Source organism: Schizophyllum commune (genome assembly GCF_000143185.2).
Source record: "Schizophyllum commune H4-8 unplaced genomic scaffold SCHCOscaffold_6, whole genome shotgun sequence".
Lineage (NCBI taxonomy): Eukaryota > Fungi > Basidiomycota > Agaricomycetes > Agaricales > Schizophyllaceae > Schizophyllum > Schizophyllum commune.
The window spans coordinates 2,450,480-2,463,786 of NW_026089543.1; the positions used below are offsets into that span (position 1 = coordinate 2,450,480).

General features: G+C 58.2%; 6 protein-coding genes across 6 annotated transcripts; 3 read left to right on the top strand and 3 right to left on the bottom strand.

The window, feature by feature from the left end:
* Positions 1-2,443: 2,443 nt before the first annotated feature.
* Positions 2,444-3,104, bottom strand: SCHCODRAFT_02304647 (uncharacterized protein). Its single transcript, XM_003031536.2, has one exon. The coding sequence runs from the start codon at positions 2,758-2,760 to the stop codon at positions 2,566-2,568; it is 195 nt and encodes a 64-aa protein (XP_003031582.1). The 5' UTR covers positions 2,761-3,104; the 3' UTR covers positions 2,444-2,565.
* Positions 2,824-3,744, top strand: SCHCODRAFT_02304671 (uncharacterized protein). The gene is made up of 2 exons (XM_050342313.1): positions 2,824-3,548; positions 3,613-3,744. Exon 1 carries the CDS (start codon positions 2,922-2,924, stop codon positions 3,366-3,368), a length of 447 nt encoding a protein of 148 aa, XP_050200244.1. The 5' UTR covers positions 2,824-2,921; the 3' UTR covers positions 3,369-3,548; positions 3,613-3,744.
* SCHCODRAFT_02502739 (general substrate transporter) lies at positions 3,638-5,476 on the top strand (the record flags this gene model as incomplete). Its single annotated transcript, XM_003031963.2, has 7 exons — positions 3,638-3,738; positions 3,797-3,983; positions 4,038-4,146; positions 4,198-4,270; positions 4,318-4,691; positions 4,743-4,978; positions 5,030-5,476. 7 exons carry the CDS (start codon positions 3,638-3,640, stop codon positions 5,474-5,476), a joined length of 1,527 nt encoding a protein of 508 aa, XP_003032009.1.
* A 410-nt stretch (positions 5,477-5,886) lies between these two features.
* SCHCODRAFT_02579805 (uncharacterized protein) lies at positions 5,887-7,490 on the top strand (the record flags this gene model as incomplete). Its single annotated transcript, XM_050343902.1, has 2 exons — positions 5,887-6,081; positions 6,139-7,490. The coding sequence occupies exons 1-2, from the start codon at positions 6,060-6,062 to the stop codon at positions 7,488-7,490; spliced, it is 1,374 nt and encodes a 457-aa protein (XP_050200245.1). The 5' UTR covers positions 5,887-6,059.
* A 470-nt stretch (positions 7,491-7,960) lies between these two features.
* On the bottom strand, positions 7,961-9,460 carry SCHCODRAFT_02701751 (DnaJ-domain-containing protein; the record flags this gene model as incomplete). Its single annotated transcript, XM_003031535.2, has 5 exons — positions 7,961-8,036; positions 8,090-8,653; positions 8,708-9,186; positions 9,244-9,309; positions 9,365-9,460. 5 exons carry the CDS (start codon positions 9,458-9,460, stop codon positions 7,961-7,963), a joined length of 1,281 nt encoding a protein of 426 aa, XP_003031581.2.
* Positions 9,461-10,358: 898 nt separating this feature from the next.
* Positions 10,359-12,830, bottom strand: SCHCODRAFT_02627472 (G-alpha-domain-containing protein). Its single transcript, XM_003031534.2, has 9 exons — positions 12,593-12,830; positions 11,818-12,542; positions 11,714-11,766; positions 11,458-11,651; positions 11,298-11,406; positions 11,144-11,198; positions 10,962-11,094; positions 10,876-10,909; positions 10,359-10,825 (listed from the first exon to the last, which is right to left on the bottom strand). Exons 1-9 carry the CDS (start codon positions 12,782-12,784, stop codon positions 10,776-10,778), a joined length of 1,545 nt encoding a protein of 514 aa, XP_003031580.1. The 5' UTR covers positions 12,785-12,830; the 3' UTR covers positions 10,359-10,775.
* Between the last annotated feature and the right edge of the window lie 477 nt (positions 12,831-13,307).

Below are 13,307 nucleotides of genomic sequence, written 5' to 3' on the forward strand. Positions count from 1 at the left end.
TGGTTGCACAGTCGTTGCATAGCATCGCTCGTCGTCACCAGCCGCGACGTACAGATGTGTTTAGCTCCCTCGAACGCGGGGAGCAACCGATTTTCTCATTGAAGAGAATGGAGATAGGGGCAGTTGAATTGCAGTGACTGGCACGCAACTCGTGACCGGTGTCACAGTCAGGTACGTTTGCGATGCACCGGCATATGCCGAAACGCGCTTAAGATTGGACCGCGACCGCCGCGCACCCACGCCCCCGATTCCTGACGTCGTGCGACGCCCAGACACCTCTGCTCGTCGTCCCACACAACGAACACGCTTCAATACGCGCACTGCGCGATATACGCGTCGCGCGATGCCCTCTCCGCCCTCGAACAGCTCAGCCGCGTCGCAATCGCCTCCCACAGCGTTCCTGCCCCCGACCGCTACCACACCCGACTCCGCCGAGTCCAGCATGGACCACGACGACAGCGAGGAGCGCAGGAAGGCCGTGCAGCGATTCATGGCGCGCGCCGAAATATCGATGGTGAGTGCTGGCGCGCCTTACGTTATCCACGACGCGTCTGCCCCCAGCGCGTCCTTCCCGCCGGTGGCGCGCAATTAGAGCGGCCACGCGCGCGATGGACCCTCAGCGCATGTGGTCGCGATTCTCCCTCGTCCACCCTTGTATCGTCTACGGTTGTGCTGACCAGCCCCTTACTCGCAGGTCACCCGCAGTCTGCGGACGCGTCTATCCTACGCCGCCTACAAGGCGAATCATAATGTTCCACACATCCCCCTCAACGATCTGGAGGCCCAGAGCCAAGCACACCTCGCCAACACCGCTCCTGCGCGCACGCTGCCCGCGAAGCGCAAGGCCGGGGGTGGGAACTACTACAACAACCCCGCTACCCAGGGCGGCTCGGCGCCGACCTCCACCGTCACGTCCCTCAAACGGGTTAGCTCCGGCTCTATGGCCCCGCCATCGTTTACTCTCGCACCAAGGACGTACTACCCCAACATTGACGGTACTTCCCCCCTCGCTAGCGACGGCGCGAAGCCCGCGGGGTCCTCGATGAATCTTTACACGTCGATACTGGCACCACCGCCTACCAAGCAGGCGCGTACTATCTTCAACGCAGGTGACCCTCCGGCCACGGCTCAGAGCCGACCTCCGCCATCACCGCGCGCCGGCCGCAGCGGTAAGCCCGCGTCGAAGAGCACCGCCGAGGGAACTCGGAGCCACACTCGCGGCCGCAATGCTCCGTCGACGCCCGGCCGTAGCAAACGACCCACCAAGAAGAGCAAGAAAGAGCACAAGGGCAAGACGGATGAGACGATGGATGCCGACGTTGAAGCGGCCGCCACTCTCACATCCATTTTCATGGCCCATCGTGGATCAATAGGCAGCGCGGGCTCGCCTAGGTCGAGCGTCGATGGAGGGACCTCGGAGGCTGGCGAACACGCGGGTTCTCAGCAGCCTCCAGGCTCGGCGACACCGCGCATGGTTCGTCCGGCTTCGTCTGCCACCACACGACCTCTTCAGGAAGAGGAGTCAGGCGCGACGCTGGTCGAACTTTCGGGGTCTCAGCAGAAGACGCCTCCTCCCAGTGACACGCCGACAGCACCGCCTGGCTCCGTCACGCCTATTCCCGCAGCCACAGATAACGAGGCAGCCGATCTCATGCTCTATCTCGCCACGTCTCCTTCTCCGGCCCGGCCGATGAGCAAGGACTTGAAGGACGCTGCAGCCTTCCGCGCGCTTAGTGGCACCACGTCGAATACACTTCGAAATAAGGGTAGAATACTCTTCCCAACGACAGCGCCTAGCACTGGGCCTGACCCTACAAGCGTCACTGCCCCTAAACAACACGGACCATCACATCTCTCGCGTGGAGGAGAGAGCTCCTTCAACGCCACGCAAGCGCCTGGAACCGCCCATCAGCTTGGGCAACCTCAGCCTGCTTCTATGGAAGTAGACGAGGCGCAGCGCGTGAACTCGCCTGCGCCTCCCAGCGGCCAATTACTCCCGCCTCCTCCCTTGGCATCTAGCCCTTCTCTATCTGCCTCAGGCGCGCAATCGCCGCGCCCTTCTGGCCTCGCCCGGGGCAACTCCAGCAGTCCTAGACCGCAGGTCCCGGAGTTCAACATACACGAATTCATCAATGCGACGCCGTCACCGCGTCGGGGCACACCTCTGGGGACCCCCGGCCGGACGAGCAACCTGGGCCTGCGCGCTGATGTCGGACGCAAGCTGTTCGAGGAAGAGCAGATGCGCATGTCGCAGGGGAAGATTCCCCAGCCGTCGCCGGAGCGAAGCCTCGGGGCCAGCATTGACTTGGTCCAAGGCTGAGCTCCTGGCAGCTGTCTCGCTTCTCCACCTAGAACGCACCCGCGCTTGCGCTCGCATCGCGCGCAACTAATACCCCCGCCCACGTCCCGCCTCGCTCAGTTCGTTCAGCCCTGTTGTACTACCGCACGCCTGCCTGCAAGATGTATCACCAGCCATATTCGCACATTGTACGGCCTAACATTATCGACTCGACCCAGCACATTATCCATCTCCCCCATGCACCAACCGACTACACAACTTCGCATCTATCGCCTGTTTTTGTTTATACGTGGTGCATATCTGGCACGAGGGGAGCGGTCGCCGGACACCGCACACGTTGTGTCCGGCGGTGGCGCTCGTGTTCGTGCTCGTAGTAGGTATCGGTTCAGAGGACTCCGACGAAGGACAGCATCATCTCCCGTATAATATTTTCTCCTCTTCGTTATGCTCTCCCTGTCCATAGTGTGCTTTCTCCGTCCATGTAGTTCACCTATCTAGCTAGCTGCATCTTCCTTTCCATGCGTCCTGGCCTCGTTTCTCCTCTCTAGTCTCCTTTTTTATTCTTTTTATTACTCTGTACAACAACAATTCGGCGGCTTGGGCCTGCATATGCGGGTGCATAATGACTATTGATCTCTGGTACATACTTGTCTCAATGTGTATACTCAAGTCCCCGGACTCGACAATGCGACGACGTTCCTCTCGAGCCTCGCCAGACCTCCAAGACCTTCAACTTGCGAGCAACGGCGGGGGGATGCCACGGTACGTCGGCCTGCTTACGATCTCCCCGATGCCGCTAACCGTTCCTGGGAGCAGAAGCGCCCGCCGCACGAGCCGCAACGTATGTCGCCATGCTCCCTGTCCTGCGAACGCCTCTTCGCGATACACAAGCGTGGCCCTTCCCCACCATTTGGAGCCCCCCGGACCGGCGGCAAGCACCCTAAAGTTGATCATTGATCCGTCGTCCCAGATGGGCCTCCGCAATTTCTCCCCACGGGACCGTGGCGTCGCGTATGGGGGTCAGGGTCACCTTCGCCAGGAGGGAGGCGGACCGCGAGAGGCTACTTAAGGCCGTGCGCGCGGAAATGAGTTCTCTAGCTGCGCGCTCGCTCCCCCCTTCATAATCTCTAACGCTGCTATACGACACGATGACCTTCAGAGACGAGCTGCGCGGGTTTGTCGAGCATCGCAATGCGTACCTGCTCACGATGTCCGCTGTGCTGGGGAGCATCAGCTATGGATGGGATATGTGAGCATTGCGCTATCCCTGTACGCGTCAATGTGGGAAGCTGACCCGCTTCTCCTTCTATCAGAGGGCTCATTGGCGGCATCATCTCGATGTCCTCATTCAAAGAGTACTTCAAGATCGACCAGCGCTCGTCGGGTGACCAGGCGGCGTTCAACGGGGACATTGTCTCCGTCCTTCAGGGCGGCTGCCTGTGCGTACCCTCCCCCGCTTCGTCATTGACGGCGATTGCATGCTGATCGTGCGTGCAGCTTCGGCGCTCTGGTCACGGGTTACTTGTCCGGCAAGATAGGGCGGAAGTGGTCCATGCTGCTGTCGGGCATCATTTACGTTGTGGGCTCGCTGATTCAGTCTATCGTTGGGCTGGGGAGCAGCCCGGAGGTGGGACTGCGTGTGCTTTTCTTCGGGCGGTTTGTTGGCGGAATAGGTGTTGGTATGGTGCGTGCGGTAGCCGTCGGCGGCCTATTCAACTACTCACGACGACGTGTACAGATCAGCGCCATCGTGCCGACATACGTATCGGAGTGCACACCGCGTACGATCCGCGGCAGGTGTACGGGCGCTATCCAGTTGGCCAACAACCTGGGGATCATGTTGAGCTGTGAGTGATTAACTGCGCTCATTCAGTCCGGTCCCCCTGAAGATTTCGCAGTCTGGGTGAACTACAGTGCGTCGAAGAACATCCCACACGGCCAATATCAATGGCGCGTCCCATTCATAGCGCAGTGAGTGCGGCAATTGTATACTCTATTCGTATTCTCACACTTTGCAGGATGGTCCCAGGCGTCCTCTTCATCCTCGCTATGTGCTTCCAGCCCGAGACTCCGCGCTGGTTGGTCGAACACGGGGACTTCGACCGTGCCGGCCGCGCCCTGGCCTATGTGTCCAGCAAGTCCGTCGACGACGAGTCTGTGCGCGTCACGTTGGACGAGATCAAGGCGGACTTCGAGGGCAAGGACCGGCTGAATATGTGGCAGCAGCTGAAGGGCATGGCCGAGTCGCGCCCTATTATGCTGCGTTCGCTCATCCCCTCGCTCGTCCTCTTCTTCCAGCAGTGGACGGGTACGAACACGATCAACTACTTCAGCCCGGAAATCTTTGAGGGCCTGGGTATCACTGGCGAGACGTCCGGACTCTTCGCCACGGGTGAGTGCTGCGCTAAGACTATATGAAGGCAAATCTAACTCCATGATTTAGGGGTGTATGGCGTGGTCAAGACCGTAGCTGTCTTCATTGTCATCATGACCGCGGTCGAGAGATTCGGACGCAAGAAATGTCTGATGGTCGGCGGCATCGGCCAGGGCTTGTGCATGCTTTGGATTGGCGGCTACAGCGCGATTCATACGGACACGACCAACGTCGACGCTGCAAGCTATGTCTCCATCGTCGCAGTATACCTCTATGCTGTATTCTATTGCATTGGATGGGGACCAGTGAGTAGCATTAACGACGGCGACGACACTCGAAACTGACGCATCTTGCAGGTTCCTTGGGTCGTTGCAGGAGAGGTTGCGCCAAATCATCTACGCCCCGCCGTTCTTTCCATCGCAGTCATGATCAACTGGCTCTTCTCCCTCACCATCTCGAAAGTTACGCCGTTGATGCTCGAGAATATTACCTACGGTACCTTCCTCATCTTCGGCATCTTCTGCTTCATCATGGTATTCTGGACGTACTTCTGCCTCCCAGAGACGCAAGGGGTCGCCCTGGAGGACATCAAATACCTCTTCGAGCGCGACGTGCTCGTGCGCGCGCTCCAGGACTCGCCGGGCGGTCGCATATTCCTGGGCGGCAAGCGTGCGCCGCAGTTAGAGGAGGTGCGCCTGGCTGCGGAGGATTCCAGCCTAGAGCGGGATAACAGCAGCAAAAAGGATCTGGCGGTGGCAACCAGCCAAGAAGCGCGCCACGACCGCCACGCAAATGCTATATAATGACTTCACGACCGTTGTACTACTTACTTGCTTTCATTTGGATTCATTGTACTCTTAGACCAATATCGCATGTGTTTTCGTATCAGCCCCTTGTCTGCGGACCTCAGCTTGATGCACGTCAGGTGAAGTGGTCGCTAATAAGTCGAGTCTATTGTTCTGACCCCGTCGCTTGTTCAGAAGAGAGCTTCTACTCCGGATCAGCCGCACAGCATAGTCAGTTGAGGGTCTCGGTGCCTAAGATAGGATCCGATAACACTCGTTCGAGCAACATGTTAGCAACATGAGTCGGGATATTGGGCACGAGGCCGACAACAAACGCGAGTCATGTTCCACTTTCGGCCAGAATTAACCCTGACTTGCTCCATATGGCAGGATTAGGGTAGGCCTGCTCTCAAACACGTTGTGTTTGGGCCGGCATCCATTGTTCTCCAAATCATGACCATGCTGTGCACGGCACGACATATAAAGGGCGGAGACCGTTGCTCAGCCGACGACCTTTGATCCCCGTCTTTGTCGCTTTGCCCCGATACCTTTGTGTGGCTAACCGCTGCCGTTTGCCGGTTCAAGCCTTACGCTTATAACGATGGGTCGCCGATCCTTCTCCCGTGCGTCGTCCTCTCTGATATGCGACCTGCCACTCACGATGCCACTGGGCAACATAGTCACCCGCGGCTTCCACAAGAAGGTCAAGCCTGCTGACTGGCCAGAGCGCCACCATATGTGCAGCAACCCGGACTGCATGTTTCCCAATCCCCCCAAGTCTGTGTCCGGTCGCTACGACTGCTTAGGCTATCCCCAGCCGGGCGTTCATTGCTTTGGGGTTTTCGACGTTTCGGAGAGGAAAGCAGAGCGCAATGACCGCATCGAGAAGAGCCAGAAGCGCGAGATGTACTCGAAGGAGAAAGTGAGGGTCCAGCACTACAACGCGAAGTTCTTCAGGCAGTTCGACGAGCCGCAGCCCGAATTTCCGCGACAGCACGAACGACCGCGACCGGTGCCGAGGCCGGCTGAAGCCGCTGAACCTCTTGTGCTTCCAAGCATGTTGGATTCCACTTCTGACAATCAGTCCGTGTTCATGCGTAGTCTGTCTCCAACGCGCAGGGCTCCGCGGCCTCCTGAAGATGATGGTAGAGTCACACCCGCCTCGTCGAGCACTTCCTGCACTTCTGACCTGTCGCGCTCGTGCTCACCCATCATGCGGGGACGCTCGACGGACGCACGCCCTCTCGCGGACGGTGTCCGTCCCCTGCGCATCGACAAGGACTCCATTCGCTCGAAGGCCGCAGCTGCTACCACACCTGCGCACCACAAGACATCTTCGAGGCAGCCGGCCACGCACGGTCGCGACACACCTTCATCTTCCCGCTCTCCATCCGGTTCCCTCGAAGCACAACGCGAGTTCCACATGCATCGCGCGATGTCGCCTCCCCCGGCCCCCGGGGCCCCCATCAAGGTCGAGGGCTTGCAGTTCATGACTACCTCGCGGCAGCTGCCTACCGCGCGCACAGTGTATGGTCACAAGCACGGTGTCGTGCCCGACACGTACTCTTCGACCCCTACTCCCGCACGCCCGCCTCGAGAGGCCGCGGCTCCGCGTCCTGCCACGTCTTCTGCTGCACGTCACGGCGCCGCATTCTCGCACTGGAATTCCTCGTCGATGCGCGGCAGCCCACACGCTACCACCTCGCGCAACCCAACGTCCGGTCGTAGCGCTCGCCCGGAGGCTGACAACCCACCTCGCGCGGTTGCGTCGCCGCGGCACGCTTCGCCTGCTGCGACATCCCGCCCATCAGCATCCACCTCACGTACTGACGCCAACGGAACTTTTCGCAGGCGCGTCGAGGTAGCCAAGCCTTTGCCTCCTCTTCCGCCTGGCCACAAAGTCTCCTCGAGCGACCCAACTCCGATGCGTCCCCAGTCTCCGACCCCGAGAACGAGGAACGTTCGCCCCATGTCTCCCGAGCGATTCGCATCCAAGCCCCTTACTGGTGGTTTGCAGTACAAGTACTACTGAATGTCTCAACTTCCTCTTCGTTCTCTCTTGATGATCCCCTTACGACCTCTTATGCCTCTTTTCTTACTGTTTTTCCCGCTGATTTCGCTTTCCATTCCTCGCTCGGTGGCTTCGTTGCGCCATTCGCATTGACCCGAAGCTTGGTACCCGAGGGTATCCCACCACGCTCATTCACTACTGTATTATTACAATTATATATACGAAGTACGAAGTCAGACACGATTGTAGTATATGTACAGTGCAGCTGAAGTCCCTGTGTTCCTGTGCGATATCCGAAAAAGCGACGGGCCAGTAAAGTAAGGCATCGAAGAGTAATCCTGAAGCTAAGTCCGTATAAAATGCCTAAAGCTACAGACGATAGATAGTGAGGAATGCCGCTCATACGCAGCTTTTCAGTGCCTCACAGAGGCAATGCATGGAGAAGAAACGTACATGTCATGGGGGCATGAAAGGGAAATCAGAGTGTCCGCTTACGAGCGGGACAGATGCAGCATATGCTTGAACGACTGCCATTTGGACGCGGAAGGCGGTGGACTAATTTCCCATCTACAAACACATGTCAGCTACGTGGAGGGGTCAGGACCATGGCAGATACTCACTGTACAACCAAATCTCCCCGACTACCGTCCCCGCGAGGCATCCCTGCGCCGCGGACGACGCGTATACCAGAAAGCAAGCGCTCCTTGTAGTAGTATATACCAAGCGAGATCTCCTTCCCGTCGATCGTCCGCACCCTCGCCTCGCCCCTCTCGTACTGGAGGCGATCCATCCACGGCAGATGGACATCCATGAAGAGATCGTCGCCATCGCGGTCGAACGACTCGTGCGCCTCCTGCTGGATGAGGAAGACGATGTCCTGCAGCTTGCCATCCGCGCGCTCGTGCCCAGCACCGCGGAAAAGGAACTGCGTCCCGTTGCGGCAACCTGGGGGAATGTGGACGTCGAGAACGACGTGCTTCTTCCGCCCAGATTGGTAGCGACGCGTGATCTTGATGTGCAGGTCCTGCCCGTAGAAGAGCTGCTCCATCGACAAGTACACGGGATACGTCCACAGCCGCGTCGTGCCGTAGCCGCGGCTGCCTAAGATGTTGTACGGGAGCGAGTCCTTCGACGCAGAAGGATGGCTCGATTCGGATCGGGCAGAAGATCGGGTCGAATCGTACCTAGCATCTGCGCATCAGTGCCGGGGGACTGAACGGGGAGAGAAGCGCACTCACGTGTTCTGACGAGAAGCCGGAGGCCTATCCTTTCGCAGCCTCTTCCTCGGGCGTCCACTCGAGTCATGCGAGTCGGTAGTAGAGTGAGCATAGGAGCGCTGGGAACCGGACTGTGCAGTATGCGTATAGGAGGGTGTGGTGTGCGTGTAGGATCGCTGGGAGCCAGAAGGGACGGATTGCGAGTAGTGCGAGGTAGATGGCTCCGGCTCAAAGTGTGCACGGCGAGGGGAAGAACGTGTAGTCTTTTCGTTGGGGGAGCTATGCGAAGATGTCGTATTGTCGTCTTTCCGCGGACGCTTCGTGTTCTGCGAGCGGGCCTCGCCGCCAAAGAACCAGGACTTGAGGGAGGGGGAGCAGCGAGGTTTGGGAGTATCTGGCTCGCGGACGTTCTCCTTCTCAGCGTTGTTAGACCGAGTAGACGTGGGGCGCTCCTCTCGTCGCTTCGCTTCCCTCAGTAGCGCCTTATACGCGACCGTCACCTTTACATCAATCTCGGTCAGATACGGCGTCAAGACGGAGCTCAACTGCACACGCACCTCGACGAACCGCTTGCTCGCGTACTCCTTGTTGGTATGGTGTCGGTCGGGATGCCATTTCAGCGCCTGCAACGTTACAGCTTCAGTCGGGAGCGAAGGCACATTTGATGTGGCCACGCACCATCCGCTTGTACGCTCGCCGTATCTCCGCCACCGACGCGCCCCCTTCGACCTCCAAGACGTTGCGATACTCCTGCAGTCTCGACGACGGCGCCATGTTCAGCTGGGGAGGAAAGGGAGCAGTCGCAACAAAGCGCAGAGATAAAAAGCAAAGTACAATGAGGCGAAGATAAGAAAGGGACCGACCGAGAATTTTCATGGCCCTGCCTGCGCATTCATTTACGCGTCATGGTTTCCGATTCTCCTCATGTACCTCACGTTTAGGGGACGAGCGCGCCTCGAGGGAGGAGGCGAGGTGATGAATGCGGCAGAGCCTTACGTATTCGTGGCACTAGCTAGCGGTCAGCGTTTGTCTGGGGAGGTGGAGAACAAGGACACACATCATCATCTCCGGGTAGGGCAGGGTTGGCATGCAATTGTGGAGGTGATCTGCAAGACCGGGGAGAACGAGATCTATCTCATTTTCCTGAGGCCGCGGTCATGATAGAGCAACACGCGTTTCAATTTTGCCGGCGGACACGTACACGTCGACGAGAGCCTCGCGGGGAGACGTCTGAAGAGGCAAGGCGCAGGTCATGTCTGCCTAGTTCGCCCATAGGCGGGACATTCAATGACCGGCACTGAACCAGCGCTCCACGAGGTCGAAGGTCGCCCTGGCCCTGCACGGTGGGAATAGGAAGTCGACGAGTCCAGTTGTTATGCAACCTTGAGGTAAAGCGAGCAGACTCATAGTAAGAGCGCGCACCGTACGATGCAGTTGTACCCTCCCCGGCACAGGGGAGCCGCCGTCAAAACACGAAGGAGCAGAGCGTCCAAGTCATGTCGTCCCAAACATCTTGTCGAAGAATGAAAGCCACTGCGCCTAGGGTGCACCGCGTTCAGTTATGTCCCCAGAGAAGGCAGACCGACGTACCAACGCATCCCGTGACATGTTCGATATCACACGCACCGTGAGAGAGGAAGACTCGGCTGCGAGCCTCGCCAAAAGCAGCTTGCGCCGTGAGGCATAAGGGTCACCATATCGATTGACAATGGTCGACAATCTAGCGAAGGGGTGCGAATTATCGTACAGCAGAAAGCGCCGTAGCGGAGGAAACCAGTCGAGCCACATACAGAAGCCGGCAAAATACGTGCGTAAAGGAACGGAGGCCTAGGATGAGTGCATGTGAAGAGGATGCTGGGTGTAAGGGCGGACGATGAATGTAAAGAAGGAATAAATTACGCCAGCGGCGGTGATGGTACAATACCGAAAACAGCACCAGAAAAGGGATATCGGGTTCGAGAACGATTGTGTGGTAGTGACGTACAATTGCTGGCTGGGTGCTGTCCGGAGAATACAGCTACAAGAGGCCCTTTGGTAAGCGACGATAAATATGAACAAGGTTTGCGAGTGCGACGACGACGGAGAGCGATCAAACGAGAGCGGCAGACTGAAGGTAACCTCGGAAAATCGAGTCCCGGACTGAAAGCGGGTTAGCGCATGGTCGAACGGCGGGGGTCAATTGTGCTTACCGTTGCCAATGATGCGTTGTGTTGCTTTGGTATCCTGATGATTTGCCTGAGCAAGCGATCCGGGCTGGCGCGAGGAAGCGACTTACGACAACGCTCGTGAAGTGCGTGTACAGAACCCGGCGGTTCTCGTTATTTCTTCTGTGCACCTGCAGGAAGTGCGCACGGAAGTACTGGACAGCAGTCTCGTAGTCGTTGGAGCGGTTGCCGAAGGACGTGATGCTGCCAGGATATCAGACCATGCATGAACTGCTTAGCGAACCCGACGTACTACTTCGATACCCTCAAACCAGCGTCCAGTTTCGCCTTGAGAAGATCGGTTTTGTCTGCGAATAATAGGGCAAATTCGAAAGATAGAAGCAGGTGGCGGGAAGAGGGATCAGTCAGATGAGATGGCGCTGAGATGGCGGCGATATAGCACGCACTCAGGAACAGGACCAGATGTACACTCTTCAGTAGCGCATTCGAACAGATTTGGGTGAAAAGTTGCAAGGAATCATCGATCCGATTCGTTCGCGGGTCCTCTTCCAAGTACTGATCGAGAAAGGTGAGTATATGCGCACAAATAACGGACAAATGATATACCTGATCAAATGCGCTGACTGGTGCGACGAAGATAATGGCATTGGCGTCATCGAAGTACGGTACCCACGAGTGGCGCTGGCCTCGTGCACCTCCCACATCGAAAAGGTGCCAGGTCACCGACTTGCCGTGGATGTTGACGTCGAATACGTGCTCTGCCACACCCATGGTCTGCACTCGAGCGTGCAGTATATCGTCTGGAAGAATAGATCGCGAAATAAGCACATATATGCGCGCTTTTCGGCAGAGGAAAGCTCACCGATGGTCGGTAGGTAATCGGCAGCCGCGACGCGGGATATATGCTTCAAGAAACTCGAGACAAGTGAGATTACGGGACACAGGGCCAGAGAGGAAGAAACTCACAATTCAGACCACTCATCGAGCTTGAGCTTGCGCTTCGAGATGAGCATCTTCACGAGTGGATGACTCCAGAGCGCCTTGATGTCTTCCTTGCATATGTCGAGCATGCGGCCAACCTCCAGAACAAGGCTGTCGTGCACAATGTCGAAGCTGTCGCGCTCGACGGGCTTGCCCTCGGAGGACATGCGCCGCGCCCACTTCGTCTTATTCAGCGCGTTCTCGATCGTCCGCGCCTGCCATCCGCTCCGAACCAGCACACCGCCCTTGCCAGGTCCTGAGACGTTGATACCACCGCTCAGGCGGTCGGCTAAGGCAGCGTCGGTGGAGATGAGCGGCGCCAGTCGTCGACGGAGATATGCGATCTGCGCCATTCGAGGGTCTTTTCCAGAGATAGGTGGGGGAGTACTAGGTGAGAGGGGAGCTTGGTGAGTCGAGGATGCGTATCCGTTCAGAGAGCTCGGCTTTGTGAACGAGGTCGAGGGCGAGGACTCGGTGCCATTCGGGTAGCGGGAGTAGACCGACGCGCCATCGTCAAGAGGTGCGTTCTCGGAGCCCTCCTCGAACTGCTCCAGGCTGGTCATAATGTGCCTGAGAGAGTGCACGACGTTGTAGTAGATGACTGTGCGCCAGGAGGATCGCTCCTGGTCGATGGAATGCGGGCGGTACATCAATTGAAACTGCTTCTGGAGGGTCGACTTCCCGCTCTCCGCCTGACCAAGCAGTAGCAGCTGCACAGCAGGTCAGCACCTCCATCATGGTCGACAGCTCTGCCGCACACCTTCACGTCGCCCTTCGACCTCTTCATGCGCTCGCGCTCCTGGCGAATGTCCTCATCAATCTGCTCGGAAATGCGTTTTGCCTCCGCTTCGCGGAAGACGCGCATCCTGCGCTCATTGTCGGTCTCGCCGGGGTCAGGCTGAAGAGCCGCGGTCAAGGGGTCGTCCTGGCTGTAGATGGAGGGAGTGCGCATCGTCGCGACTCGGGGAAGATGGAGGGAAAGGAAGAGAAGGGTATGCGGCTAGCCCAATGGGTCTAATTCCTCTTTGTGTTTCAAGAGCAATCAATCCGTCACGTGCGTTGTTCCGTCTGGCAACAACAGCACTCGACACGCGTGCGGCGCGCGCGCCCGTCCGTCGCTCATATCTGGGCGCTGTTGCCATCGACGGCCGTGGGCAAGGTGATGCCGGATGCCTGGTCCTCCGAGGCTCGCTCTCGCTCTGCAACGTTCAACGGATCGCTCTACAGGCTGGGACGTCTCTCCACCGACATATGCTCTGCTCGGACCCCAGCACTAATCACTGATGCAGTCAATTTCCCTGCGCCCGTGTACGTAGCTCGGTACCTCGGGCGCCTCCATCCGACACTGGGCTAGTGCTCAGAATGAAGCCGGCGCGGTCTGCTATCCGAGCGCTGGAGGCGACGAATAGCGCGGATCGTGTGGCATCCTCCTTCCACGGACTTTCTGCCGGGCTCTGCATGAGCACGCACGCCCC